The sequence below is a fragment of the Cyprinodon tularosa genome, unplaced genomic scaffold, assembly GCF_016077235.1.
Source record: "Cyprinodon tularosa strain WSP-4 unplaced genomic scaffold, ASM1607723v1 ctg248, whole genome shotgun sequence".
Lineage (NCBI taxonomy): Eukaryota > Metazoa > Chordata > Actinopteri > Cyprinodontiformes > Cyprinodontidae > Cyprinodon > Cyprinodon tularosa.
Genome location: NW_024038921.1, coordinates 956,337 through 982,934, shown reverse-complemented (window position 1 = coordinate 982,934; position 26,598 = coordinate 956,337). Strand labels below are relative to the sequence as shown.

At 39.2% G+C, this 26,598-nt stretch overlaps 1 protein-coding gene across 4 annotated transcripts in view; it reads left to right on the top strand.

Moving 5' to 3' along the window:
* The window catches only part of LOC119785394 (sodium channel protein type 8 subunit alpha-like), a 77,764-nt gene that overhangs the window by 36,919 nt on the left and 14,247 nt on the right, over positions 1–26,598 (top strand). For 2 of the 4 annotated variants that reach the window (XM_038288027.1, XM_038288029.1), the window contains exons 9-22: positions 218–281; positions 1,401–1,542; positions 7,068–7,274; positions 7,361–7,642; positions 11,449–11,784; positions 12,696–12,828; positions 14,633–14,871; positions 16,547–16,720; positions 16,840–17,196; positions 17,292–17,465; positions 18,095–18,388; positions 23,651–23,768; positions 24,567–24,721; positions 25,506–25,679. In XM_038288027.1, coding sequence (XP_038143955.1) covers positions 218–281; positions 1,401–1,542; positions 7,068–7,274; positions 7,361–7,642; positions 11,449–11,784; positions 12,696–12,828; positions 14,633–14,871; positions 16,547–16,720; positions 16,840–17,196; positions 17,292–17,465; positions 18,095–18,388; positions 23,651–23,768; positions 24,567–24,721; positions 25,506–25,679 — 2,849 coding nt within the window. Of the gene's footprint in view, positions 1–217; positions 282–1,400; positions 1,543–7,067; positions 7,275–7,360; positions 7,643–11,448; positions 11,818–12,695; positions 12,829–14,632; positions 14,872–16,546; positions 16,721–16,839; positions 17,197–17,291; positions 17,466–18,094; positions 18,389–23,650; positions 23,769–24,566; positions 24,722–25,505; positions 25,680–26,598 lie in introns of all 4 variants that reach the window. The other 2 variants (XM_038288025.1, XM_038288026.1) reach the window with 1 other exon arrangement.

The following is a 26,598-nucleotide window of genomic DNA, read 5'->3' as shown; positions in this document are numbered from 1 at the left end:
TTTCCGAATTTAAAGCCTAACCCTCGCATGAATGTCTGATATCAGTCGGTTGGTCTTTACTATTTAAAATTTCACTAGGCATTTCTGAACACATACATATGAATTAAATACAGCATTTACATCATCTAGCTTCTATGAAATAAGGAATTAAACATTGTCTAATCATTAAACAGGTAGTGATCATTAAAAGTGAGCGTTCCGTTTTGTTCTTTTGCAGCAAATTTCTACTTCCTGCACAATGCCATCGATGCCCTGATATGTGGAAACAGTTCGGATTCAGGGTGAGTTTGGATTTAATGCTAGTTTATGATTTGTGTTCCTTCTCCATGTTTTTTAGGTGTAATCATGACAGATAAAATCTAGAAATGTTCCTATTTTATGACTAGTCAAATTACGTCAAGAAGTTGAATGGCTAAGGAGCTAAATAAATGACAGTTTGCATTGACTTTAAATGTGAGATTTTGCATTTAAAATTCAAACACTGAAATTATAAACATTGAAAATTCAACATTCAATCAACAGTCAATCAATGAAAATTCAAACACATAAATTTCAAAATTACCTCTAAAAACATATAGAAGTAAAAAGTAAAGCATTGTTTGCTGAAACATTTTTTCAGTGTCACTGCAGATTTCCTTCAGGTATGATGTGACTACAAGCTGGCACTAGTTTTGCGTTGGGGGGGGGTCTAAACTCAAGAGTCCTTCAGGGTCCTTCCCTGATTTTGCCCCATAGCTAACCTGACTTTCTGTTCTCATCTTGACATATAAGTCGTCACTTAGCTTTATCTGAAACTAAACTTACTGGATTAACAATAACAAAATTAATAACCTTAATTGTGGTTGAACAGCAACACTTTATATGGAGCCATTAGTTTACCTCAGCTAGATGAGGAAGGGTACCGGAAAAGCCTTCAGTTTGGTCCCATTCATCCAAGGCCAAAGTGCTGCCAGCTTGTTGTGACCTCGTAGCTGTAGGAACTGTGCAGTGACACTTAGAGCGTTTCTCATTCAAAAAGTGCTGCATAAAAAAATGAGAGTATCATCATAAATTTGTACTTTTTTAAAGGGACGTTTGAAATTTCAGTTTATGAAATTACAAATGATTAACCTTTCAATGTTTTAAATGGTCAATTTTTGACATTTTAGTGTTTAGTTTTTCATTTATCAATGTCAAACTTCACATTTGATGTCAATCCCAGCTGTCACTGATTTAGCTCCATAAATGACCTAGAAATAAATGATTTGTAAAAAACAAAACAAGAACTATTAAGTAAAATGATCTTCCATGATTAATCGTATATTCTACATTCATCTCATCTAGATATTGAAATTGTAAAATGATCAGTTTAATTAAAACTTTTTTTTTGTAAATTTTTTTTATTTTTTATTTTCCTACAGAGGATGTCCTGAGGGTTATACATGCATGAAAGCTGGAAGAAACCCAAACTACGGTTACACCAGTTTTGACAGCTTTGGCTGGGCTTTCCTTACCCTCTTTCGTCTCATGACTCAGGACTTCTGGGAAAATCTCTACATGCTGGTAAGAAGGGGTTGTCAACAGGCATCACCATGTATATTTAAAGTTTTTCCGATTTCTGATTAACAGAATAGAATAGAATAATCTTAATACTTAATACAACTTAAGATGTAACACTATACAGTAAAAAAGTATATTTGATAAAAGCTATGTGAGTAAGCTGAGCAGGGTGGTTTATAAATTCCCAAAACAGCAGTCTATAATTACACTATAGACCATTATCAGTTCAAAATACAGACGCAAATATATTAGCAAATTTCTTAGCAATGCGACTCGATACTATAATTCATAAACTAGCAGCTACAGATCAAACAGGCTTTATACAAACCCAACAGTTCTGCTCCAATATAAACGACTACCGTACTTGGAATATTTCAGCATTTAACTTTTAAGAAGGAGGAGGCAGTCGTCATTACATTGGACGCAGAAAAAGCCTTTGATCTTGTTAAATGTAAATACTTATTTAGAACACTAAATCAGTTCTCATTCAATAACCCCTTTATTAATTGGCTTAAACTATTCTATGCATTGCCACAAGCTGTTCTCTTAGTTAATGGTAAAGAATTTGAGACAGTTTTGCTGGAGGTAGGAACAAAACAAGGATTTTCCCTTGTCTGCCCTACTTTTCACTTTATTAATTAAACCTCTTTGAGATGCTATAAGATCAATTGATCGGATCAAAGGCATACAAAAAAAATATTGTACACAAGATATCATTATATGCAGATGATGTACTCTTATTTTTGAAAACTCCAACCGAAACAATTCCACCTTTAATTAAAATTATTAAAGAGTTCAGTAAATTTTCTGGATGCAAAAAATTACCTGAAAACCTTTAGCTAATAGTTTAACCAATTATTACCCTTTTAAAGTTACTAAAAGTGTATTTAAAAAATCTTGGTACATTCATTACAAGTAATCTTTCTAAATTAATTAAAGACAAATTTTTGCCTCTTACAGCAAAAGCCATAGCTGACCAATCTAACATTACGTATCTTTGCTTGATTGTATTGCAATTATTAAAATGAATAGCCTCCCATGTTTACTTTATGCCTACACCTATACCTTCTACAACATATAATAGCATACATGGTGCTATAGGTACATTCATATGGAATAAAAAGCGACCAAGGATGGCACTTCAAAACCTTCAATTGCCTATAAAAAAGGGTGGACTTGCCCTTCCTAATTTCAAATTCTACCATTGGTCCTCTCAATTAAAATTTGTGTTAGAATAGTTTTGAAAAAGCCTGTTTTGCTTCCCTGATTTAGAAGGTATAGGTATGGATAATTCTCATCTAGAGCACTTTCCACTTGTGTCTTACCAACATAAAAACTAAAGTTTGTAATAATCATATTGTTAAAAATATATACAAGACTTTAATTGTTTTATGTAGATATGTTACTTCAAAAATTATTCCTTCTCTGTGCTTATGTTTAACACCTTGGTTTCCATCAAACCTGTACCGAAGTCTTTCTTACAAATAAAATATGAATTTAATCTCTCATGGACAAAATGTTTCCATATTTACAAGCTATTTAAATTCCATTCCATATTAAAGAGCATGTATAAAAAAAGAATGGTCTGGATGATCTGAATATAAAGGCAACTGCATTAAAAAGATAAATAATAACCTGCTTTAATGATCAGCTTATATAAAATATTAGAAGCTGCATACATATTAAACAAAGCTGTAAAAAACAATTGAGGTCTCAACTGAATGACCAGACATGGAGTTAAATATTGGATAGTGCAAAAGGAGACAGGAACCTAATTCGATTTAATGTGGTCATGCCCTGTTTAGCATCTTTCTGGTCTAAAGTTCTTGCTGAAATTGATAAAACCTATTGGTCTTATACTGCAGATGGACCCAAACAATTGTGTTTTTGGCACTGACAGTTTAAAAAAAAATGTGTTTTGAAATCTTCTTGGTTATCTTATCTTTATGTTTGGATAAAAGACCATCCTCCCATATTATCTATCTGGCGGGGAAAACTATTAGCACAGATGCCTTATGAAAGGCTATACAGTGTACTGGATGGAACTTTGGACAATTTTATAAAAGACTGGTCACCTCTCAGCTCGGATTTTGGTCTTGATTGGCACAGAACGTGCATAAGTATGGACTGAAAATGCACTATGACTATTCTCAAAGCTATTTGACTGATGGGGCTATTTTCTTTTTTTCATATTTTGTTTTTTTCTTGTTCCCATCTATTTGAAGGTATTTTTCTCTACTATTCTGTTTTCTGTTTTGCCCTGTCTTCTTAAGATACCATCTGTGAAAAATACTTGAAAATTAAAAAAAATATTTTGTGTTACCACCTATACCAACATTACATATAGTCACTTGCAAAAATGTAAACCTTTCTCAAGGTATTTCAAATTTTGTTTGGATGCAACTACAAATACAAATATCTGTACAAGAGAGCACAATTAGCAAGCAGTATGATTCACAGTTTAAATTGTTTGTAAGAAATGATGAGTAATAAACAGTCCCTTGTGTTGGTATGCCAGTCGCTTTTACTCTAATACACATAAATACATTTAAGTTCAATCTGTTTCTTTCAGAATTCACCAACTTATTGAATGTATTCCCTCTGATTGTTTGTTATAGTTGCAGTTTAAATCCAGCTATTCTTTGAAGGCCTCAGAGGTTTACTTCAGTAAACAGACATAATCATGAAATCCAAGTTTCAGGTCAGGAAAAAGAGGGCATTAATCAGCAAAGCAGTCAAGAGCATGGAAAACCGCTGCCAACTGCTCTTGCTCCCGAACACACCAGCTCTGCATTAAAGCATAGTGCTGGCTGTATTATTCAAGGATTTCTCCTTTCACATTTGCATGTTTGAGGTACGAAATGTGGACTCAGCTTTCAGTTTAAGAAGCTTAATATTTCAGAAAAGAAAAAGAAATAGGTGAAGCTGAATGAAGTGCGGTTCGAGTTCAGCGGTCTAAAAGCTGCATGGTGGAGCCTGTTTCTTAGCTGGATGGTCTTGCTCTCGATGCTCCTCAGCTACCTGCCTGAGGGGAGATGTTCGAACAGTTGATGTGCAGGATGGGTGGAGTCCTTCGTGATGTAGATTGCCGTCCCACTATATCTTGATGTGTAGAGCTCCGAGGTGGAGTGAAGGCTGCTCCCTACAGTTTAGTGGAGACTTAACCACCCCTACAAAGCCATCCTCACAGCAGCAGTGCAGCTGCCATGCCACATGATGAGCACTCTCCACCACGAAGCAATAAAAGTTCCTCATGGCTCACCTCCAGAGTCCAGCTCACTTCAGCATAAGTACAGCCATTGATGGGCTTTCCTGATCAGACAGGAAGTGTTGGCACTCCAGGTGTGGTCACTGGATAAAAGCACAACCAGGTACCAGTAGCTGGAGACCAGCTCCATGGCTGCTCCTCTGAGGTACATGGCATGAAGAAGAGCTTTGTCCCTTCTGAAATCTATCACCATCTCCTTACGCTGGGCATACACTGTACAAGTTTTTGCCCTTTGTGGGCCGATTCTCCAGTCGTGCGAGAATTTTTTTCGATCAGGCATCCCGCGTTGTGTAGTATACAGGGGGTAAAGAGGGGTGATCAGCCACTCACGACCACCTCCCGATCAGGAATCGTAAGGTTGGGAGACAATCACACATGTTTGAAATTCAGACATCCCTAGTGAATTGTTTGTGGTAAATCCACTGCTGTTGAAACAGAGCTATGAGCGTCTATGAACTGATTTACCAGAACCTCATCCAGTGCACATGTGCAAACAAGGAAGTTCTTCTTCTTCCTCCTTCCAGATTTATGAGTCAGACCAGCACCATCTGTTGGTGCTGGGTCCGACGTGTGGTTTCTGGACGTACAGTGTGAGCAGTCCAAGAGGAGAACCTCCACACTAAGTTTTGTTAGATGATGTTACAAAGACAAAGGAGATTGCATCAGCCTTGGTCACTTCCTTCCGTTGGCTTACTGATTTGGCTCCACTCTGAAATTAATTGAGTCCTTGATGTGGGTCATCCTCTCAAAGAACGCCATGATTGTGGATGTTAATGCTATTGGTCGGTTTTAATTCAGGATTATCACCATGGAGCACTTGGGGACAGGGACAATAATTGCAGACTTTAAGCAGGTTGTGACAGAAGCCAGTGACAATGTTAAAGATGTCCACCAACACCTCATACAGCTGGTGTGCACATTCCCTTAGTAACTGCCCTTGGATGTTGTTGGGGCCTGTGGTCTTAGCACAGGTTCATTCCTTGTAGTGTCTTTCTTATATCTGCCATGGAAAAAAACTGTGGGGTGTGTCACCAGGTGTCTGTTGGGGTGGGTGGGATCCTCATAGACATAGAACCGTTTGAGTGTATCTAACAGTGAGGGGTCCCATGCGCATTTTACATATCTGATGCTGCAGCCGGTGATACATTTGATTCCCTTCAACATGCGGTGCGGGTTATTGGTGGTGAAGTGACCATGAATTTTCTGGCCATATGTGGCTTTGGCCCTCGCAATGCCCGCAGTCAGAAGTTTCTTACCTCAGAGTGCTGATGCCTCACCTGTCCTGAACACAGCTTCCCTAGATTGATGGGAGTCCCATGCAACCATGTAAAATGCCTCTTGGTGCTTTATCTGTAGTGAGCTAATACAGCTCTATTGATACTTCATTAGCATGAGCTTTCAATGTGGAGTAAACAATGTTACTGTTAGCTCAGGTTTCCGTTGCGCAAAGAACAGCACAACTCTTCATCTCCATATGAGGGGGGATGCTGTGGAAGGTGATGAGAGACCATGGGAAAATGGTTAGACGGAAATACAGTGTAATCTTACATGATTATGAATACTTATTAATAACTTTACTTCAAAATTATAATTAATATTTATTTTTCTGTTCAAAAATATGTCTGACGGTGCTTGAGTTATTTTAAAGGTCTGTCAGTGTTTTAGTCTATATATCTGGCATATGTGTGTTGAGACCTTCCCACAAAGGCTGTTATGGAACATATTGAACCAAGGGGATTTAGTTCAAATCCTTTCCACACTCTTTACATTGTATTTAGTTTACTTTTTATGTAAAACCCTTCAAAACAAAGGTCCTTTTTCGACCACTTTACAATTTTGTGTTGGTCTATAACATGTATTTTTGTATTATCCATCCATTCTCCTTTACACTTATCCCTGCTGGGGTCGTGAGGGGTGCTGGTGCCTATCTCCAGCTGTCTACGGGCAAGAGGTGGGGTTCACCCTGGACTGGTTGCCAGTTCATTGCAGGGTAACACACAGATAAACAGGACAAACAATAATTCACACACACACTCACACCTAAGGATAACAGTCCTAACAGTCATGTTTTAGGACAGTGGGAGGAAGCCGGAGTACCCGGAGAGATACCCTTGCATGCACATGGAGAACATGTAAACTCCATATAGAAAGACCCCATGCCAGTAATCAGACCCGAAACCTTCTTGCTGCAAAGCATCAGTGCGCCACTGAGCAGCCATTTTTGTATTGTCTTGATCTTAATTTTTCTGTATTCTTACAGACTCTCCGAGCTGCAGGGAAGACTTACATGGTTTTCTTTGTGCTGGTCATCTTTGTGGGATCCTTCTACCTGGTGAATCTGATCTTGGCTGTGGTGGCCATGGCTTATGAGGAGCAGAATCAGGCCACAATGGAGGAGGCAGAGCAGAAAGAGGCTGAGTTCAAAGCTATGCTGGAACAGCTCAAAAAGCAACAGGAAGAGACACAGGTAACCTTCATCTTTCCTCAGGATTACATCTTCTGTATAGTTTATGCATGCATATATTCATAATGAAATTTGTTTTTTCACTTCAGGCTGCTGCTATGGCCACATCCGCAGGGACAGTGTCAGAGGCTGCATTAGAGGATGTAGAAGGCGGTCACTTGTCCCGTAGCTCCTCAGAGGTCTCCAAGCTGAGCTCAAAGAGTGCCAAAGAACGTCGCAATCGCAAGAAGAAGTGGCGTCAGAAAGAGCAGGAGAAGGAGAAAGGAGACAGTGAGAAGGTAGTTAAGTCTGAGTCAGACGATGGCAGCAAGAAAAGCACCATCCGCTTCCCAGGAACTCGACTGGGGAGAAGGCCATCCATAATGAACCAGGTACAGTCAGGAAAAAAATAAGTCAGCATCTGCAAAATTATTTTTTTAATGGCTTCAGATCAAAAAGCTGTGTATGCTTTTAGTGTTTGGAAGTGTTCAGCCTCCTGCTACAGTTGGGTCCTGAATTATTGATTCGGTCCAGTGACCTGCAAGATTCACTTTAATGGTGGAAATGCCGGCCATTTTGCATTGTTTGATGGACAGTGCTTACCAAATGGGAAAAAGCTGATATATTGTCTAAACAGTATAGTTTCCTTCTAATACAGTCTCACCCTAAAGGTGGGATTTTAACTACCTTTCTTTTCTGCATGTGATGCTTTTAGGGAGGATTTTGACTGCCAATAAGATGATGGCAATTTCTTTTATTTGTTTTCTTAATTGTTTTTGAAACCTTTTTGGAAACTGAACCTGAAGCTACCCAATTTCCTTAAACATAAAAACCAGTTTCTAAGCTATATTTTTGTATTGAAATGCAAAATATTGTTTAAATTGTTCAGTATTTGTTGGTTTCTTTCAGAATCACTTGATAAAGTGTAGAAATCAACTTAACATTAATTACCAACAAAAAATAGGGAATAAGACCAATAGCTAGTCAGTTAAAGTTAACATACAAACTAAAATGGTTTCTTAATTTCACCTCATCATGCTTTAATAATATTGTATGTATTCAATTCAGTTCAATTTAGTTTATTTATATAGCGCCAATTCACAACACATGTCATCTCAAGGCATTTTACAATTCAACCAGATCATAAAGTCAAGATGTTTCAAAGTTTTCCATCTAAGGAAAACCAGTTGATTGCATTGACTGATTAACTCTAAGGCAATTCCTCACAATAAGCATGCTTGTATCGACAGTGGAGAGGAAAAGCGCCCTTTCAACAGGAAGAAACCTTCAGCAGAACCAGGCTTAGTTTGAGCGGCCATCTGCAGTGGCCGACTAGAGTTTAAGGAGATAGAAGCAAACATACAGAAAGAAGCAGAAATACAAAAGGGAACTGCCAACCAGCTCCACAGGTGGCCCTGTCCAGGAAACACACAGCAAGGCAGACAAGCTCTGATTCAGCTTCCATGGCCGAGGACGAAGAGAGCACATCCAGCCAGTCACAGTCAGAGAAACAGGACTAAAACAGGCCCAGCTCAAACATCTTTGTGTTTGTGATCATCAAATTTTTATATTAGCGTTAAAGTAATTACTTGATTTTAAGAAGGGGAAATGTATCCAAAACAAGTTTCTATATAATTGCACGCTTGCGTTTATTGTAAGTTAATTGTGATTAAAGCAGTTTCCTGCAAAAATACTCCAAGAAAGAATGCATCGATTCATCTAGAACTTTACAATAGAACCAAGAGTACAACTGCTTATAACAGAATTCCTGAAATAACACATTCAATTATCCCTAAATGTTTGGTAAAATATTCTGTCAATTGCAAAAGTGGAATTTTTGATAAATGTTTCATCCCCTTACATCTGGACTGAAACTAATACTGCATTTCGGAAGTAAAAAATCATACCGGCAGTGAAACATAGCGGTAGTGGTGTTTTGGTCTGGGGTTTATTTGCTTCCTACAAACCTATATAAATTGCAGCCATTAATAGAACCATGAGTACAATTTCCAATATGTTGTGTGCTGCTAAAATGCTAAAAAAAGACAGAAATAATGGCAATAGATTAAAGCTGAAGTCTATAAGTTTTTAAAAATCACTTTTTTGTCATATTGGCTAAAACTGTCCCTATGCCCAGACAGCAGTACATGTGATATGTAACCTGTGAAAAAAACTGCTTCAATTGGTACAGCCTACTGCCTGTATTTCAATCTGGAAAGAATATTTCGGGACGAGTCAAAACAACCAATCACAGCCAGAGGAGCGTCTGTTGGAGTGTCAATCACAGCTCACACACGCTGAATCCCGCCCCCCCCCCCCCCCCCCCCCCCCCCCCCCCGTTCTGGTCGCATGCGGTAGCCGCGCAGATGCTGTGAGAGGGGTGGAGCTTGGAGGTGGGGCATGAGTGAAGCAGAGAGGGTGGGGGAGTGGCTTGAAACCTGTTTTTCTTCAAATTTTCAGTCGAAGTCTGCTCTCTCCTCAATGTTACAGACTGCAGTTTTAATGTTTGTGAGTACAAAGCATCCAAACTTTCCACCTCCCTCTTACCTTCTGCAGATGTACCTTTCTCAGTTCAGCTTATATGTGTTTTATTGTTTGTCATCGTTTGATATGGACAAGTACTTTTGTTTGTAATTTCCCATTTCTAAGTATATTAGCAAAATGAAGAGAAGAATGAGGACATTTGGTTTAGTGAAAGGTTCATCTCTGAATCTTCTATCTTTGATACTGTTACTAGTGTCAGTATTATTTAGGCTGTTTACTCGCACATCACTCTAGTTGCCATTAAAAGCTCTACCTAATGGGAAATCATACCTCAGCAGCTTTAACTCCACTTATTGTTCTTCTTGTATTCTTAGAGCTACATGCGTCTTATCCTCTAGGCCACGTTTGTTCATTTCACACATGATCTTGGACTTTGTATCTTTCCTTTCACACCTCACGCTGGCATTTCTTACTCATTTGGCTCAGTTACTTCAGATATTAAGCTCCATCACTGGTTATTGTTTACTCATTGGGCTCAGGCACAATATTGTATCTCAGAGGAGTGTTCCATAAAACCAGCTTAATTTGTAAGTTAGGCTTACATTTGGTTTTCATAAAACTGGCTTGTTTGGAGTTTGACTTAGTTACTGTGGCCATTGACCCAGCGACTAAGTATCAGCTATGTACCCCAATTGTTGAAACAGTTGCTTTAGGAAAACACAGCACCCTGTTTCTTCAGGAAAGACCCTTCTTTTTCTCTTACACATATCTGCATAGCAGGAATGTTACACTTTTTCTAGAAAAACATTAATTTACTTGACTGCCTTAACTGGACCCCAGCTCTCCCACAGAACAGCTTCAAACATGCCCTTCCTGTTCTCCAGACACTCTCCATAGGCCTGCGCTTTATTGCCAGCAGTGTAAGGTCTATATTATGTCTCCTAACGTCTTTTCTTCTTAGCCCCTTTCAAAACTGCTGTTACGTCTGTTAACTGTGAACATTTTCCTGCTCGAGTAACGAGGGGTGCTGGTGCCTATCTCCAGCTGTCTACGGGCGAGAGGCGGGGTACACCCTGGACAGGTCGCCAGGCTATCGCAGGGCAACCTAACAGGTTATATTTATGCACTGTGGGAGGAAGCCGGTGTGCCCGGAGAGAACCCACACGCACGGGCAGAAAATGCAAACTCTATGCAGAAAGACTCCAGGCCGGATATCAAACCCAGAGCCTTCTTGCTTCTTTTGTTTTGTATGAACTATAACACAGGATTAATTAACAACAGGGAACCTGAAAAATATACCTGTTTCGTTATAATGAATCAAAATAAAACATGACGTTCACCTGAATTAAATACATGAAATAAAGAACTTATATTATATTACTTTTTGAAGTACACATGTATTTGGTATCTTTACATAAGCATAACTTACTCCTTCTGTTCCATCACCAAATCTTATATTAGCTCAAATTGTGGTCAAAATTAAGTTGTTACCATAAGGAAAGTGATCCCCTTTTTTGAGAGAATTATTGTGGAAGAAGATTTCAGGTGAAAGCATACGTAGTAGTTCTCATGATTTTATTTTCATGCTTGAGACATCGAATTTCTCTCATGTCTATTGTCTGTTTTTCTTATTTTCTTATTTATTTTCTTATTCTCTTCCACTGTTGTCAACAAACCTGAATCCCCTGTTTTTTTTTTATTTCTTTTCCTTCAGTCTCTCCTCAGCATCCCCGGCTCGCCCTTCATGTCACGTCACAACAGCCGCAGCAGCATCTTCAGCTTCAAGGGTCGTTCCAAGGACATGGGCTCGGAGAATGAGTTTGCAGACGACGAGCACAGCACTGTTGAGGAGAGCGAAGACCGTCGTGACGACCGGCGGGGTTCACTGTTCATACCTTACCGTCGCAACAGCTACAGTGGCTACAGCCAAGGCTCGTCGCGCATCCACCCGCTGGTGCCACACTCTGGAGGGAAGCGGAACAGCACAGTGGACTGCAACGGCGTGGTGTCTCTCATTGGCCCTGGGCCTGGCAGACGGCTTCTGCCTGAGGTGAAAATAGATAAGGCAGCCACTGATGACAGTGTAAGGACGTCCATGGGACACCAATACAGTTTAGGCATGATGACGGCCCTGACCTCTGCAGCTCCTTCTTTTAAAACCCTGACTCCTTTCCCTTTGTTCATCTGTTTCCCAAACTCTAAGATTCTTTTTTAAAAGTCTCATCCTACAGAGCCACTTTTGATTAATTTCACATTTTAATGATAACTAACAAACAACTATAACTATCACAACTATAACTACAAACTTTATTAAAATCTAAGGGGATTTGGTATCAGTTACATTCAGTAATAAGAAACACATTGAGGGACTTCACCTTCATACCATTATTCAGCATTCCCTCTATGGGATCCTAGCACCAGAGCATTTGCTGTCCACAATCCTTCCTTTTCTTGTCTCATTCCTCTCTGTATATCTGTCTTTTCCATTCACTTACCTTCCTCTGCTGCAGCTATCCCTCTGGCTATCCTCATCCACCCATAGTTATTGTCCCTGGATGGTGCACAAAACAAGCCTGAAACATTTTTTTGTGTAATGATATTTTTTCCCCTGCAGGAAGCATGTTAGACCTTCTCTGCTCTCAATAAGTCGATCTGCTCTTACCTGTTTACTTCTTCTGATATTTAGCATGATATAGATGTAAATGAGGTTTGAATTCCCCTTTTTGACATGAAAAGCATGCCAGTGCATGCCCTCCAAAGTTAGAAGGCATTAGATTGAGTTCAGTGTTATATGCAGATGTAATATAAAGATTCTGGCTATATTTTCTCTGTTTTGTCTCTTCACTAGAAGAAGGATATTGTCAAGTGTCCAGGGTAGTTAAATAAATGCTTTAATGAGCGATTTGGTACTAAAGCTGTGCATTTCTAAATAACCATCTATGTTTTATTTTCTGGGTACAGACTACAGATGTGGAGATTAAGAAGAAACACTCTGGCTCTCTGATGATATCAGTTGATCAGCTCAACTCCTCCTTCAAAGGAAAAGACCGTGCAAACAGTCAGATGAGTGTGGTCACCAACACTCTTTTAGAAGGTACGCTAGATTTGTTTTATTAATTTGGCAAATTTCTTATGGTGCTTTTTCGGAAAGATTGCGTCTATTTGATCAGGATATTTTTAAAATGCTTTATTCAACATTTTGTCATATTCCAAACACAAACTTTGGTGCATTTTAGTGGGATTCTAGAAACCCTCTTTTTGGTCAGGGTCAGATTGAAGAGGCACTGTGGAGCTGCTCTGCACAGGCCTTCAGGACTCTGGGGCTGGCACCATCTAGACCCGCTTTAGTGACCTAAACAACAGGACTAATTTCATTCTGGACAGGATTTGCACCCCACTAGACCTTTGTCTTTCCAAAACCTATTTCACGTTCAGGGATAATTTTTACAGACATAAGCATGGTTGTGCCATGGCATCTCCCGTGTCACCAATAGTAGGCAATCTCTACATGGAAGAAATAGAAAAGAGCTTTGGACACTTTCAGAGGAACACCGCCAAGCCATTGGTTTAAATATGTGGATGACACATTCGTCAAAATCCAGCTAAAAGAAGTGGAAGCTTTCACAAAACACATCAACTCGGTTGACCACAACATCAACTTCACCAGATAGGATGCCAATGTCAAAAAACTACCTTTTCTGGACTCTTTGGTTAGCATGGAAGGAGATGGAAACCTCAACATTGTCTATAGGAAATCCACTCACAGACACCGCTATCTTATTTTTGAGTCACACTACCCACTGGAACACAAACTTTCAGTCATCAGAACCTTACATCACTGAGCATGACCCTACACACACAGAAGGGAAGTGCAAAGAACAAAAACACATCAAAAATGTTCTCCAAACCTTTGGGATACCCAAACTGGGCATTTTTCAAATCAGCAAGGGAATCCCAAAGACACACAGCAGAACATAATAGTGAGAAGATTAAAGGCAACAACATGTTGCTGGAGGCTCTAAAAAAAACTCAAGAGGATATTCTCCAAACACAAAATCCTGGGTACATTTCAAACCAAACAAGACCCTTAAACAGAGAATGGTGCATCCTAAAGACAAAACCCCCAGACCCAATATGAGCAGAGTGGGGTATGCAGTTCAGTGCAGTGAAGAATGCTCTGATCTTTTTATTGGAGAAACTAAACAACCTCTCCACAGACGCATGGCTCAATACAGAAGAGCTACCTCCAAGACTCGGCTTTCCACCCGCACCTTAAAGGAATAGTACACCCAAAACATGGTTAGCCTTCATTTTCTACTCACCCCCATGCTGAACAACACTCTGGAGTACTTTTTTGATATCTCAAATGCATCTGGAGATCTGGGAGGCTTCTTGCTGTCTGCTGACATTCAAATAATGGAGGTCTACGGTGCCCGAGACAGAAAGGTCCATAAAAGTCCACAAAAAACGTGTCAATATTCCTCCATACTGCTCGTCCAATGTATTCCAAGTGTCCTGAGTGGGTAGCATCCAGAATTTACTCGAAACGAAGTCATTTAGAATGTTTTTAGAGCATAAACAGTAGTGTATAGGATTTCCTGAAAGCGCGCGCCTGCGAGTTCACGACGCTACGGAAACCACGGCAGACCAAACCAGATGAAAGTGCGCATTCTATTGTCCTGTGCACCTGTTTACTAAAGTTTGTGTTTGTAATGCGACAAAAGTTTGTAAAAGAAATTCAAATGTTTGAATACTTTGGAAGGTATTGGAAGTGGGTTGTAGACATATGTTGTTTTATTAGCAGCTTGGCCTTGCGATTTCTCTCCAAGATAATGATAACGGAAGACAGCCGTTCTGCTATTAAAAAAATACTCATTACTTTATTCCTCATCCTACAGAGTTAGAGGAATCTCAGAGGAAGTGTCCTCCCTGTTGGTACAAGTTTGCAAACATCTTCCTCATCTGGGAATGCTGCCCCATCTGGCTAAAACTCAAGCACATTGTCTACTTAATTGTCATGGACCCTTTTGTGGACCTGGCCATCACCATCTGTATCGTGCTCAACACTCTTTTCATGGCCATGGAACACTATCCGATGACCGAACATTTTGAGAATGTCCTTGCTGTTGGCAACCTGGTAAGAGATTACTACATTCACTTCTTCCATGGGCTTCTTTTTTCTTCCATCATGAGCTACAGAAGGATTTTAAATCTCTTTTGTCTGCTTAAGCAACACAATGCATCATTTAATATGTGCACTTAAAAGCTCAAACTTACCACATAGAATAATCAGATGGACCGCTCATTAAATATTTATTTTATTTTTATTGATGCCATCTAGTCTTCTCTGCAGTCTCATCACCTCCACTTTGTTCACTGTTTCTTTGCCTGTTTCTTTCACTTACCATAATCAGTGCTTTGACAGATTTGTAAAGTCCTTAAAGACATACATTATAGTAGGATGAGATGTTTTGGCAGGGAAAATTTGATCTTATCGAAGCAAGGCATTTTAAATAATTTAAGTCGTAGGTAAATCATATTTAAATGTCAAATCATTCTGGCCTAAACATGTATATAAATGTACTCTTTATCAGACAACATTGTCCCAAAATTTAGAACATTTCTATTTTTTTTTAAATCCTGTCTTAAAATCTGTGGGGTTTTTTTTCGTTATCTTAAGCAGACTAGTTAATGATACGCCAGCCTGAACACCTAAATTTGGCCAAATATATATTAACGTTCATCTGTCAATCTAATTTTTTTAGTCACAGCATCTTGATTCATATGTCGCAGCTAATATACGCAACGGCTGAAATAAGAATCTTTGCGAATTGGAGATCAAATTGTTGGCCGTTTCTCAATTCACAAGAATTACAAGGGTATGGACTCGTGTCTTCGCCAAATATGTTCTTGACAAGAACACAGAAAAGGTGTGGACTTGGGGAGAACATGAGTATGCAACATAAATATGGGTCAATTTTAACAGAAGCGTACTCGTGACATCACCACAAGACAATTGAACAAAGCTGAAGCAATTTAACAATACCCAGGAAAACCTTTTTAATAGATGATAGAATGGTTTAATGGATGATTAGTGTTTTACATTCACTTTGAAACATTCATGCCCTGTGAAATTTTTGCTCAACCTTTCTCATATTTTTTTTTTTTTGCATTCCTGTTTTTGTGTCTATTAGCTGGATGCCCAAATTTTGTGAAAATATACCATACATGCTTTACGTTGTTTAACTTGTGGGGCCTGAATCTATAATCTATAAAAGTTAGATTTTTTTTTAACAGAACTTCGGAAAGTATACAGCATTTCAAGCATATTGACATTTAAGTTACTTAGATATTAAGTTATACTTACCACAGAGGAAAAACAACTGCTTTTTATTGATCAAAATTTAACATCGGGACATAGGATAAAGTATCATTCTTATGTTCACCAAAAAGTCTTTGGTTTGATTATAAACAACATGAGTAATATATTTAAACTCTATTTGATCAGTTCAGATGCTTACATGGCTGTGTTCTCAGTCGGACATCTTGCTTTAGAAGCAGGATGTTTGGATTCATTAAAACATTATCCAGGCTTTGTATTTTTTACCTGCAATATAACTGCATACCTTTTTTGGTTGACTTGTTACACGTATTGAAAATCTTCAAAACTTTGAAAAGGGAACAACATGTACAGTATATAAAAGATACCACTTAAATTAAAAGAAATTCCATTACTACATATCACTTCAGGAAGTTACATCTGTCTACTAAATCCCTCTAAAATCAGATTTTAATTTGTTGTCCCCCTATAGGTTTTCACCGGCATCTTTGCTGGGGAGATGTTTGCCAAGCTCATAGCCATGGACCCCTACTACTACTTCCAAGAAGGATGGAACTGCTTTGACGGCTTCATTGTGACCCTGAGTTTAGTTGAATTGGGACTGGCTGACGTGGAAGGGCTCTCAGTTCTCAGGTCCTTCCGATTGGTGAGGGGAAAATAATCTTTTGTTACATTTTTTAGCCTACCCAAATATGAGATGAACATGTCATTATTTTGTTAAATTTCTTAAGAATACAACTCAATAATCTTGTTTCACACTTGCAGTTAAGAGTGTTCAAACTGGCCAAGTCGTGGCCCACACTCAACATGCTGATCAAGATCATTGGTAACTCGGTGGGAGCTCTCGGTAATTTGACCTTGGTGTTGGCCATTATCGTCTTCATCTTTGCCGTGGTGGGCATGCAGCTGTTTGGAAAGAGCTACAAGGACTGCGTGTGCAAGATTGCAGAAGACTGTGTGCTCCCACGCTGGCACATGAACGACTTCTTTCACTCTTTCTTGATCGTGTTCAGAGTACTGTGTGGGGAGTGGATTGAAACAATGTGGGACTGTATGGAGGTGGCAGGACAGAGCATGTGCTTAATCGTCTTCATGATGGTCATGGTTATTGGCAATCTAGTGGTAAGAAAAAAAGTATATATTGCAAGACATGATCACAGTAGCTCAATGGCACTTAGTTCTAGGGTTCCAGAGTTTGTGTTGTGTTTTCTGGTAAGGTGCTGAACCTGTTTCTGGCCTTGCTGCTGAGCTCGTTCAGTGCTGACAACCTTGCTGCCACTGACGACGACGGAGAGCCCAACAACCTCCAACTTGCTGTGGCCCGCATCAAAATTGGAGTCGCCTGGTTCAAGGCCAACATGCGGATCTTTGTCGCCACAGTGCTAAAAAAGGTACATAACAACTAGGCATGTGTTGTACTGGTTTTAAAATATGTCAAAGATGCTGCAGATATCAATCTTTCTCACTGTTCCTATGGTTTTAAGCTTATATCTGTGGAAAAAGTGAAAAAGAAAAATTTTCCAACAACATTGATTCAACGTTGATCAAAGAAAATGAATGAATCAAAGTAATAGTGCCAGAGTGTTTCTTTACAGTCCCTTCTAGAATCATGTTGGAATAAGGACAATCTGCAAAACAAAGTACCTCTGTTATTCTAATCATGGGTAATGATGTCATTTAGCACCACTGACTATCTTTAGGGCAGCCAGTAGTTGCTCCTCAAAGCAAAATAGGTATTCCTGGTCTCTTTAGCAAATAACAACTGCACTCTTACTACCAGAGCAGGTAGCCTTATCCATTTTACTCCTTTTTAGTTTGATATTAAAGATATAAGATGACAAAGTATAATACAAGGACTGTGGCCTCTTTACCTAAATCTGTCTCTCATGGCCCCATACCTGAACACAATGCCAGAAGTATAGTGTATCTTTGTGGTCTTTACAATTTTGATTTCATTGTCTGTGTCCAGGTTTTCCAAAAGTGTTTTCTGTTTTTCTGTTTTCCCCTTTATGCCAAACAGCCCATAGAGGATGAGCAGAAGCCTTTGGATGGAATTTATGAGGAAAAGCTCAACTGCATCGCAAACCACACTGTTGAAATCAACCGTGACCTGGACTATCCCAAAAATGGCAACGGCACTACCAGTGGCATAGGGAGCAGTGTGGGGAAATACATGATCGATGACGACTACATGTCTTTCATCCACAACCCCAACCTCACCGTGTGTGTGCCTATTGCTGTTGGAGAGTCTGACTTTGAAAATCTCAACACGGAGGACTTCAGCAGCGAATCAGATGTGGAGAACAGCAAAGATGTAAGTTGTAGTTGCTTGTTAAAGAGAAAATACTGGGCGGTCATACTTAATAGAACAGAAGCTGTTTTAAGTGTCTCAGGCTGTTTAAGCTTTGTTGTCACTATTGTAGTTTTAAGCACATATTTGAAATACAAAAATCACATCATTAATAAAAGTAGGTAAATTCAAATTTTCTGAGCTAAGAGACCACCATATTTATTTCCCCCATATCCAATTTCTATTTTAACACTGTTATATAAAGCTATAACAAGAGGATTCTTAATATTTTAACATAATATGTGTTCTTGTTCTGTGCAACCATTAACTCCTGTTGTGATTCTATAGTTAAATTCTATTCCCAGCCCGCTGGGAATTTATGTTTCTGATACTTTAAGATGTTTATTGCCCTCCCCTGTAGGGGTGGTAAAATATCTTATTTAATCAGATATTATTTCAGCTGTTATATACTGTTTATGACACACAGTCCTACTAACTGTATGTTAGAACAATAGATGAAAGAGTGATTCGAGCACTAATCATGGTCAAACAGTTATTTCTGCACATACATGGAATAAATTCACCACAACTTCTGTTCAAAAAATAAGATTTTATTAACAAAAATCATTCAGCTCCAAGTCAAACATATTTCAGTTTAACACTCTCAACTAAGACTAGTAAAACTCAACTAAACTAAACTAACTACTATGTACAAAGAGGAAGGGGGAAACGGTTGAAAAACATATTACAGTTTAAGATGGATTCTGTGTTTGAAACCAAAGTTTATCTGGAATAATTTGGGATGTGATCAAATTAGCTTTTCCCTAATTTTAAAGAAATTGGAATGTTTTCAGACCAATTCACAATGCAAATCCATGAGGTGAATAAAACATTATTTGGCCAAATAATGTTTTATTAAAGGATTTGCTTAATCAAGAACCAAAAACCTTTAGTTAAATGATTCTTTTACCTCTTTGAAATAGCTAGCAGCGAATAGACATCAGGCTTCCACTAAATGACTCTTGGTCAGACTTGGTAATGGAAATGTAATGAGCATCTGAGGAACACATGAAAACTAATGTTACATCAGTGTTTAAATCCTTAGTGAATAAAGCTTGTCTAAGCTTTAGCAACAGCTCAACACATATTTCTGTAGCATAGCGTAGCATGCAGTCCATTCTTTAGCATCAATTAGCGTAGTCTTTACTCGGCAGTAAACACACGATATGATTAGCATCATCAAAAGACACATTGCTTGTTCTGTCCCTAATCATGCCAGACCTGCAAACCTTTTTCCATGTCCATTTGGAAAGCTTGAGTTTCATCCAGTTTTGCAGCTCTGCAGTCAGGGGTTCTTTGTCTCAGTCTCACAGCAGGGGTCCCCTCAGTCTCACACCAGGGCATGGTCTTCATCCAGTTTGGCTCTGTAAGTTCTGAAACTCAAGAGAAATGTGTTGCAAAAGTTCTGTTTGCAGCAGTTTGGTTCTGAAGAGTTCTGACTCATCCTTGATGGTTCTGGCGATCTGGTTCCCCTGGGGCCCGCATCTCCACTGTGGGCCACAGTGGGCCCCAGCTTTGAGCGCAGGAGCAGAAGCAGGCTGGATCAGACGAGGGAGAAAGAGAGAAGAGGCAAAAGAGAAAGAATCCTGTGTGCTCTGTGGTTTTGTTCTGTCCTCACAGGGAGGGGGGTAGGTTTTCACACCTCTGTGACTTCCATGTGACTTGCTGGTGGCTGCTTTTGCTGAAAAAGGGGGGGCTGCAGAATTCCCCCAGCTGTTATCCACCAAAGCTGCGTTCTCTCCTCTGGTCATCCTATCAGGATGAAATATGGACACTGCTTCCCAATGTCCAAAAAGTATGATCATGGCAAATGGCACAACACTCCCGACAAGCGAAAAGACTGAAACAACTTTTAATTACTGTGACCTTTGATCCCTCAGGAGGAGCTGTTTGAAGCTGACATGAATCATTATTACTGCTATAACCGGTGACAACTGGATGTTATCACTAATATTATTAAAATAATATATATCACCACCTAACCGTAACCCTTGCCACACTTCTGACAAGCGTTGTGAGTTACCACAGTTTGATGCTACATCGACAATTGCAAGATAAAACGCCACCATGCAAAGTGAAAATGAATGACTGGATATTTTAGATGAACTGACATGAAGTGTGTAAGATTGCTGCGTTCTCACAAGCCCACGTCAAATACTTTTCAGAAATTATGGATGTCGTCAACTCCAGGCCAAAACATTATGTTATGGGGGTCTTTTAGTGCCCATGGCATGGGTAAATTACATATTTGTGAAGGCACGATTAATGCTAAAAGGTACAAGCAGGTTTTGAACCAACATATTCTGCATTGTAAGCAACATATTTTTCATGGACTGAGGGTGGAAACTAGACTAGCCTGCCTATAGTACCAACCTGTCTCCTATCAAGAACATGCAGAGCACATACTTTAATAAACAATAAAGTTAGAATTAGAAAAAATATTATCTACAAATCTTGAAAGGGAAAGGTGATAAAGCACATTGGTAGACATACCCTGTTAAAGCTGTTTTTGAAATGTGTTGCAAACATCAAAATTGCAATTAGTCATTATTTTGCAAAATAACAAAGTTGACCAATTTGACCGTTACATAGTGTGACTTTGCAGTGTTGCATATAATGTAGTTTAAATCTGATTTGCAAATCCTTTTATTGTGTTTTTATTTATGTTTTACACAATATCCCAACTTTTTTGGAATTCAGATTACATTGAAAATAAACATCCATACTCATATTTATGACATTTTAATCTGGATTTTGTATTTTATTTTAGTGATTAGATTGAATCTTTAAGTTGTTACTTTTAATCCGAGATCTTCAAAAGAGCTCTATCATTTTACAGTAATTTTTTACTTAAAAACCACTAAAAGCTCAAAAGGACACCTACAGGGCAGCCCATTTAGCCTTCCTGTTGTCTGTTGGAAGCCTTGCTTGACAGACATACAGTATACTGACTTATAAAAAACTTGGCTATTAAGTAGCATGTCATATCCCTTCGTGTCCTCTATCTATATTTTGAACATCTCGTTGTTACTACAAATAGCTTACATTAAGTCTTCTTTCATCTGCAAATAACACCAGAATGTGTTGCTTTCAGTGTGATTTGGTAGCTTTCAGGTGTAGGGTATTTTAACATTGGAAAAATATATTTGATTTTTGAGTTTCCAACTAGCATCTAGTTCATCTGCTTCAGGCACCATCTGATTACTCAGAGCATTTCATAGAAACTGTTATACTTATTATTTCATGCAGGTTGTGTAGACTTCAACATAACAGCACAACATTTGAGTGAATGACAGAACATCTATTTGAACAAGCATGCTGCTACACTGAACATAAGTGCAAAGAATTAACTTTAATAAGCCCTACAGACGAACAGGCTGTGAGCTCAATGAGGGGATATAAATACATTACCATCTACATATTATAAATGTGCAAGTATCATAATCAAGAGCAAACTTTATAGGCATTTAGATCTAGGTCACCTTCATCTGGCTCAGAGTTGGACAAATTATGATAATACAACTGTATCATATACATATATATATACACTATATTGCCAAAAGTATTTGCTCACCTGCCTTGACTCACATATGAGCTTAAGTGACATCCCGTTCCTAATCCATAGGGTTCAATATGAAGTCGGTCCACCCTTTGCAGCTAGAACAGCTTCAACTCTTCTGGGAAGGCTGTCCACAAGGTTTAGGAGTGTGTTTATGGGAATTTTTGACCATTCTTCCAGAAGCGCATTTGTGAGGTTGCACACTGATGTTGGACGAGAAGGCCTGGCTCTCAGTCTCCGCTCTAATTCATCCCAAAGGTGTTCTATCGGGTTGAGGTCAGGACTCTGTGCAGGCCAGTCAAGTTCATCCACACCAGACTCTGTCATCCATGTCTTTATGGACCTTGCTTTGTGCACTGGTGCACAGTCATGTTGGAAGAGGAAGGGGCCAGCTCCAAACTGTTCCCACAAAGTTGGGAGCATGGAATTGTCCAAAATGTCTTGGGATGCTGAAGCATTCAGAGTTCCTTTCACTGGAACTAAGGGGCCAAGCCCAGCTCCTGAAAAACAACCCCACACCATAATCCCCCCTCCAACAAACTTTACACTTGGCACAATGCAGTCAGACAAGTACCGTTCTCCTGGACACCGCCAAACCCAGACCCGTCCATCAGATTGCCAGATGGAGAAGCGCGATTCGTCACTCCAGAGAACGCGTCTCCACTGCTCTAGAGTCCAGTGGCGGCGTGCTTTACACCACCGCATCCGACGCTTTGCATTGCACTTGGTGATGTATGGCTTGGATGCAGCTGCTCGACCATGGAAACCCATTCCATGAAGCTCTCTGCGCACTGTTCTTGAGCTAATCTGAAGGCCACATGAAGTTTGGAGGTCTGTAGTGATTGACTCTGCAGAAAGTTGGCGACCTCTTCGCACTATGCGCGTCAGCATCCGCTGACCCCGCTCCGTCAGTTTACGTGGCCTACCACTTCGTGGCTGAGTTGCTGTCGTTCCCAAACACTTCCATTTTCTTATAATACAGCTGACAGTTGACTGTGGAATATTTAGGAGCGAGGAAATTTCACGACTGGATTTGTTGCACAGGTGGCATCCTATCACAGTTCCACGCTGGAATTCACTGAGCTCCTGAGAGCGACCCATTCTTTCACAAATGTTTGTAAAAACAGTCTGCATGCCTAGGTGCTTGAATTTATACACCTGTGGCCATGGAAGTGATTGGAACACCTGATTCCAATAATTTGGATGGGTGAGCAAATACTTTTGGCAATATAGTGTATATATATATATATATATATATATAGAAACAGAACACCCTGATAGAGTCAAGTAATACATGCTGAAAGCTAATTATTTAAGGTTTCCGTGCTATTGTTTTTTAGTTAAAAAGTTTTGTCAATTATTTCATAGCAAATCAAATATTCAAGACTCACAAACCTAATTTTTAGACATGTAGCATTGAAAGATTAGCAATACTATCATATGTGTTTTTATATTGATAAATGCCACATGAATGTCTCTGCCAGTTAGGCAATTTTAAGAAAAGATTCTGTATTACAGCAACTTGTATGCATATTGGATCAAATCAGGGACTCCATAACTACTAAGGAGTGCATAAAATCCCTGGTTGCTTACTTTGTAAATGATAAGGCTTCTCTGTCTCTAATTGAATGAATTCCTTAAGACTAAACTGAGCTGTTTCCTCACAGCTGGATGACACCAGTTCATCTGAGGGCAGCACTATAGACATCAAGCCGGATGTAGAGGAGGTGGTTGTTGTCGAAGTGGTGGAGGAGTATCTTGACCCAGACGCCTGCTGGACTGATGGTAAACAACGCTCACTATAAACAAGACTTTATGCTTCAGATCTGTGAAAAAACTCTCTTTTAAAAAGTATTTTTATTTTGGTTTTGTAGCATTATCATATAAATAGCGTAAATACTATTTATATGGCAAGTAGCGATTTTTCAACACACTTCCTACCATTAGGAAGGTAAACATGAAACTATGAGCTTTACCAACAAACATTCCAGTTTTGTTTGGAGTGTAATAAACGATATATATATGTGGAAAGGTACCACAGTGGAGAAGACTTCATAGTTTGGATCTGTTTTGCTTTCAAATGCCCTACAATAATAGAAATTTTTAAATTCTTGTTACGATTAATTATATAAAAATCATAGGGATTGTTTTTAAAACCATGTATAGTTATTCATATGTGCTACATTTTTTGCCACATCAAATCTGTTAGCCTCAGCCATCAAAGTCATTAGGTAGGGAAAACACAACTATGGAAGAAGTAATTGGTTTGAAGCTGAGTCACTGCGAAGGCTAAACACTCAGACAGTCAGATAATACAGATTTTGGATAAATCATGTTTTCATACTTTGCTGTTAAACAATATATGTAATAATGAAAAAGCTAAAATAAACATATGCTGCTTTGATAATAGATTCTTTTTTAAAGACTCTACAGATCTTGTAATATAGATGTCAGGAAATATTAAGGGCCATTTATTAATGGTTAATATAAGTCACGCTTTGTAGGATTTTGTCATTAAAAAACCCCTGAACCCCCAGAACGTGTTTAGAATGTGTCAGCAGTTGTGTTATATTCGTCATACAGAGTGTGTAGCGAAATACAAGTGCTGTGACGTTCCCATCACTCACGGATGGGGAAAACACTGGTGGTTCCTGAGGAAGACCTGCTACCTGATAGTGGAACACAACTGGTTTGAGACCCTCATCATCTTCATGATCCTCCTCAGCAGTGGAGCTCTGGTAAAAGCACAAACCCACACACCATCGAAAGTCATTCTCATCTTCTAATAGTATTCCAACATGTCATTTATGATTAAGTTATTTAAAACATGATTGGTTGTTGGTTTTGTAAGAAAATAAACATGCAATATGCTGCAAAAGTAACAATGCAAGAGAGCATCTGCAAGCCTTGCTTTTTTCTGACTGCAACTCTTCCTGATATAATAGTCCTTAATGGAAGGCAAATTGTTGTAATACATCAGCCTTTTACCCAAAATGATTCAGCCTTGCTTTGCAGCTTTTGAAAGAAAAAAGGCTCTGGACTTATGCGCTGAAGAATGCATACATGCCATAGATGGAGTTGGCAGTCATCCTCTTTTAATAATCCCTGTGTTTTTACATAATGTTGGACAAAACTTCTGTTTGTGATAGAAAGGCAGATTTGTCTAAACAAATAAACGTCTATCAAACCAGGTACACTTAACTTCCTTAACTGATTACTGCAGGCCATGGAACTATACTTACTAAGTATTTACATATTATAATAATATAATAATAATTATAATTTTCCTCATAATAGTCATAGTAGTTTAGTATAAATTTCCTCCTGAACTTCCCTAAATACATGCTTAAATGTCATTATATTTCATTCTTTCTTCATTCCTTCTTCGTCCCTATGTCATTGTTGGATTTGATTTTCCATCACTGTAAACAACAGAATAAAGAAAAAAAAACACCTCATAATACCCCAAACTTGTTATCTCATTTTATCCACTGGCCAATTTGCTATTCTGCTATATTTCAGGCCTTTGAAGACGTGTACATTGAACAGAGGAAGACAGTGCGTATCATTTTAGATTATGCCGATCGAGTTTTCACCTACATCTTCATCCTGGAGATGTTGCTGAAATGGGTGGCCTACGGCTTTGTCAAGTACTTCACTAATGCCTGGTGCTGGCTGGACTTCTTCATTGTGGATGTAAGTACAGTTTCATTTTGTCTGCATATGTTCAGCTCAATACTTTAGACTTTGTAACATCATAAGTTATGGTCTAAGCATCATATATAAATATGTATATATATATATATGTATATATATATATATATATATATATATATACACTATATTGCCAAAAGTATTTGCTCACCCATCCAAATTATTGGAATCAGGTGTTCCAATCACTTCCATGGCCACAGGTGTATAAATTCAAGCACCTAGGCATGCAGACTGTTTTTACAAACATTTGTGAAAGAATGGGTCGCTCTCAGGAGCTCAGTGAATTCCAGCGTGGAACTGTGATAGGATGCCACCTGTGCAACAAATCCAGTCGTGAAATTTCCTCGCTCCTAAATATTCCACAGTCAACTGTCAGCTGTATTATAAGAAAATGGAAGTGTTTGGGAACGACAGCAACTCAGCCACGAAGTGGTAGGCCACGTAAACTGACGGAGCGGGGTCAGCGGATGCTGACGCGCATAGTGCGAAGAGGTCGCCAACTTTCTGCAGAGTCAATCACTACAGACCTCCAAACTTCATGTGGCCTTCAGATTAGCTCAAGAACAGTGCGCAGAGAGCTTCATGGAATGGGTTTCCATGGTCGAGCAGCTGCATCCAAGCCATACATCACCAAGTGCAATGCAAAGCGTCGGATGCGGTGGTGTAAAGCACGCCGCCACTGGACTCTAGAGCAGTGGAGACGCGTTCTCTGGAGTGACGAATCGCGCTTCTCCATCTGGCAATCTGATGGACGGGTCTGGGTTTGGCGGTTGCCAGGAGAACGGTACTTGTCTGACTGCATTGTGCCAAGTGTAAAGTTTGGTGGAGGGGGGATTATGGTGTGGGGTTGTTTTTCAGGAGCTGGGCTTGGCCCCTTAGTTCCAGTGAAAGGAACTCTGAA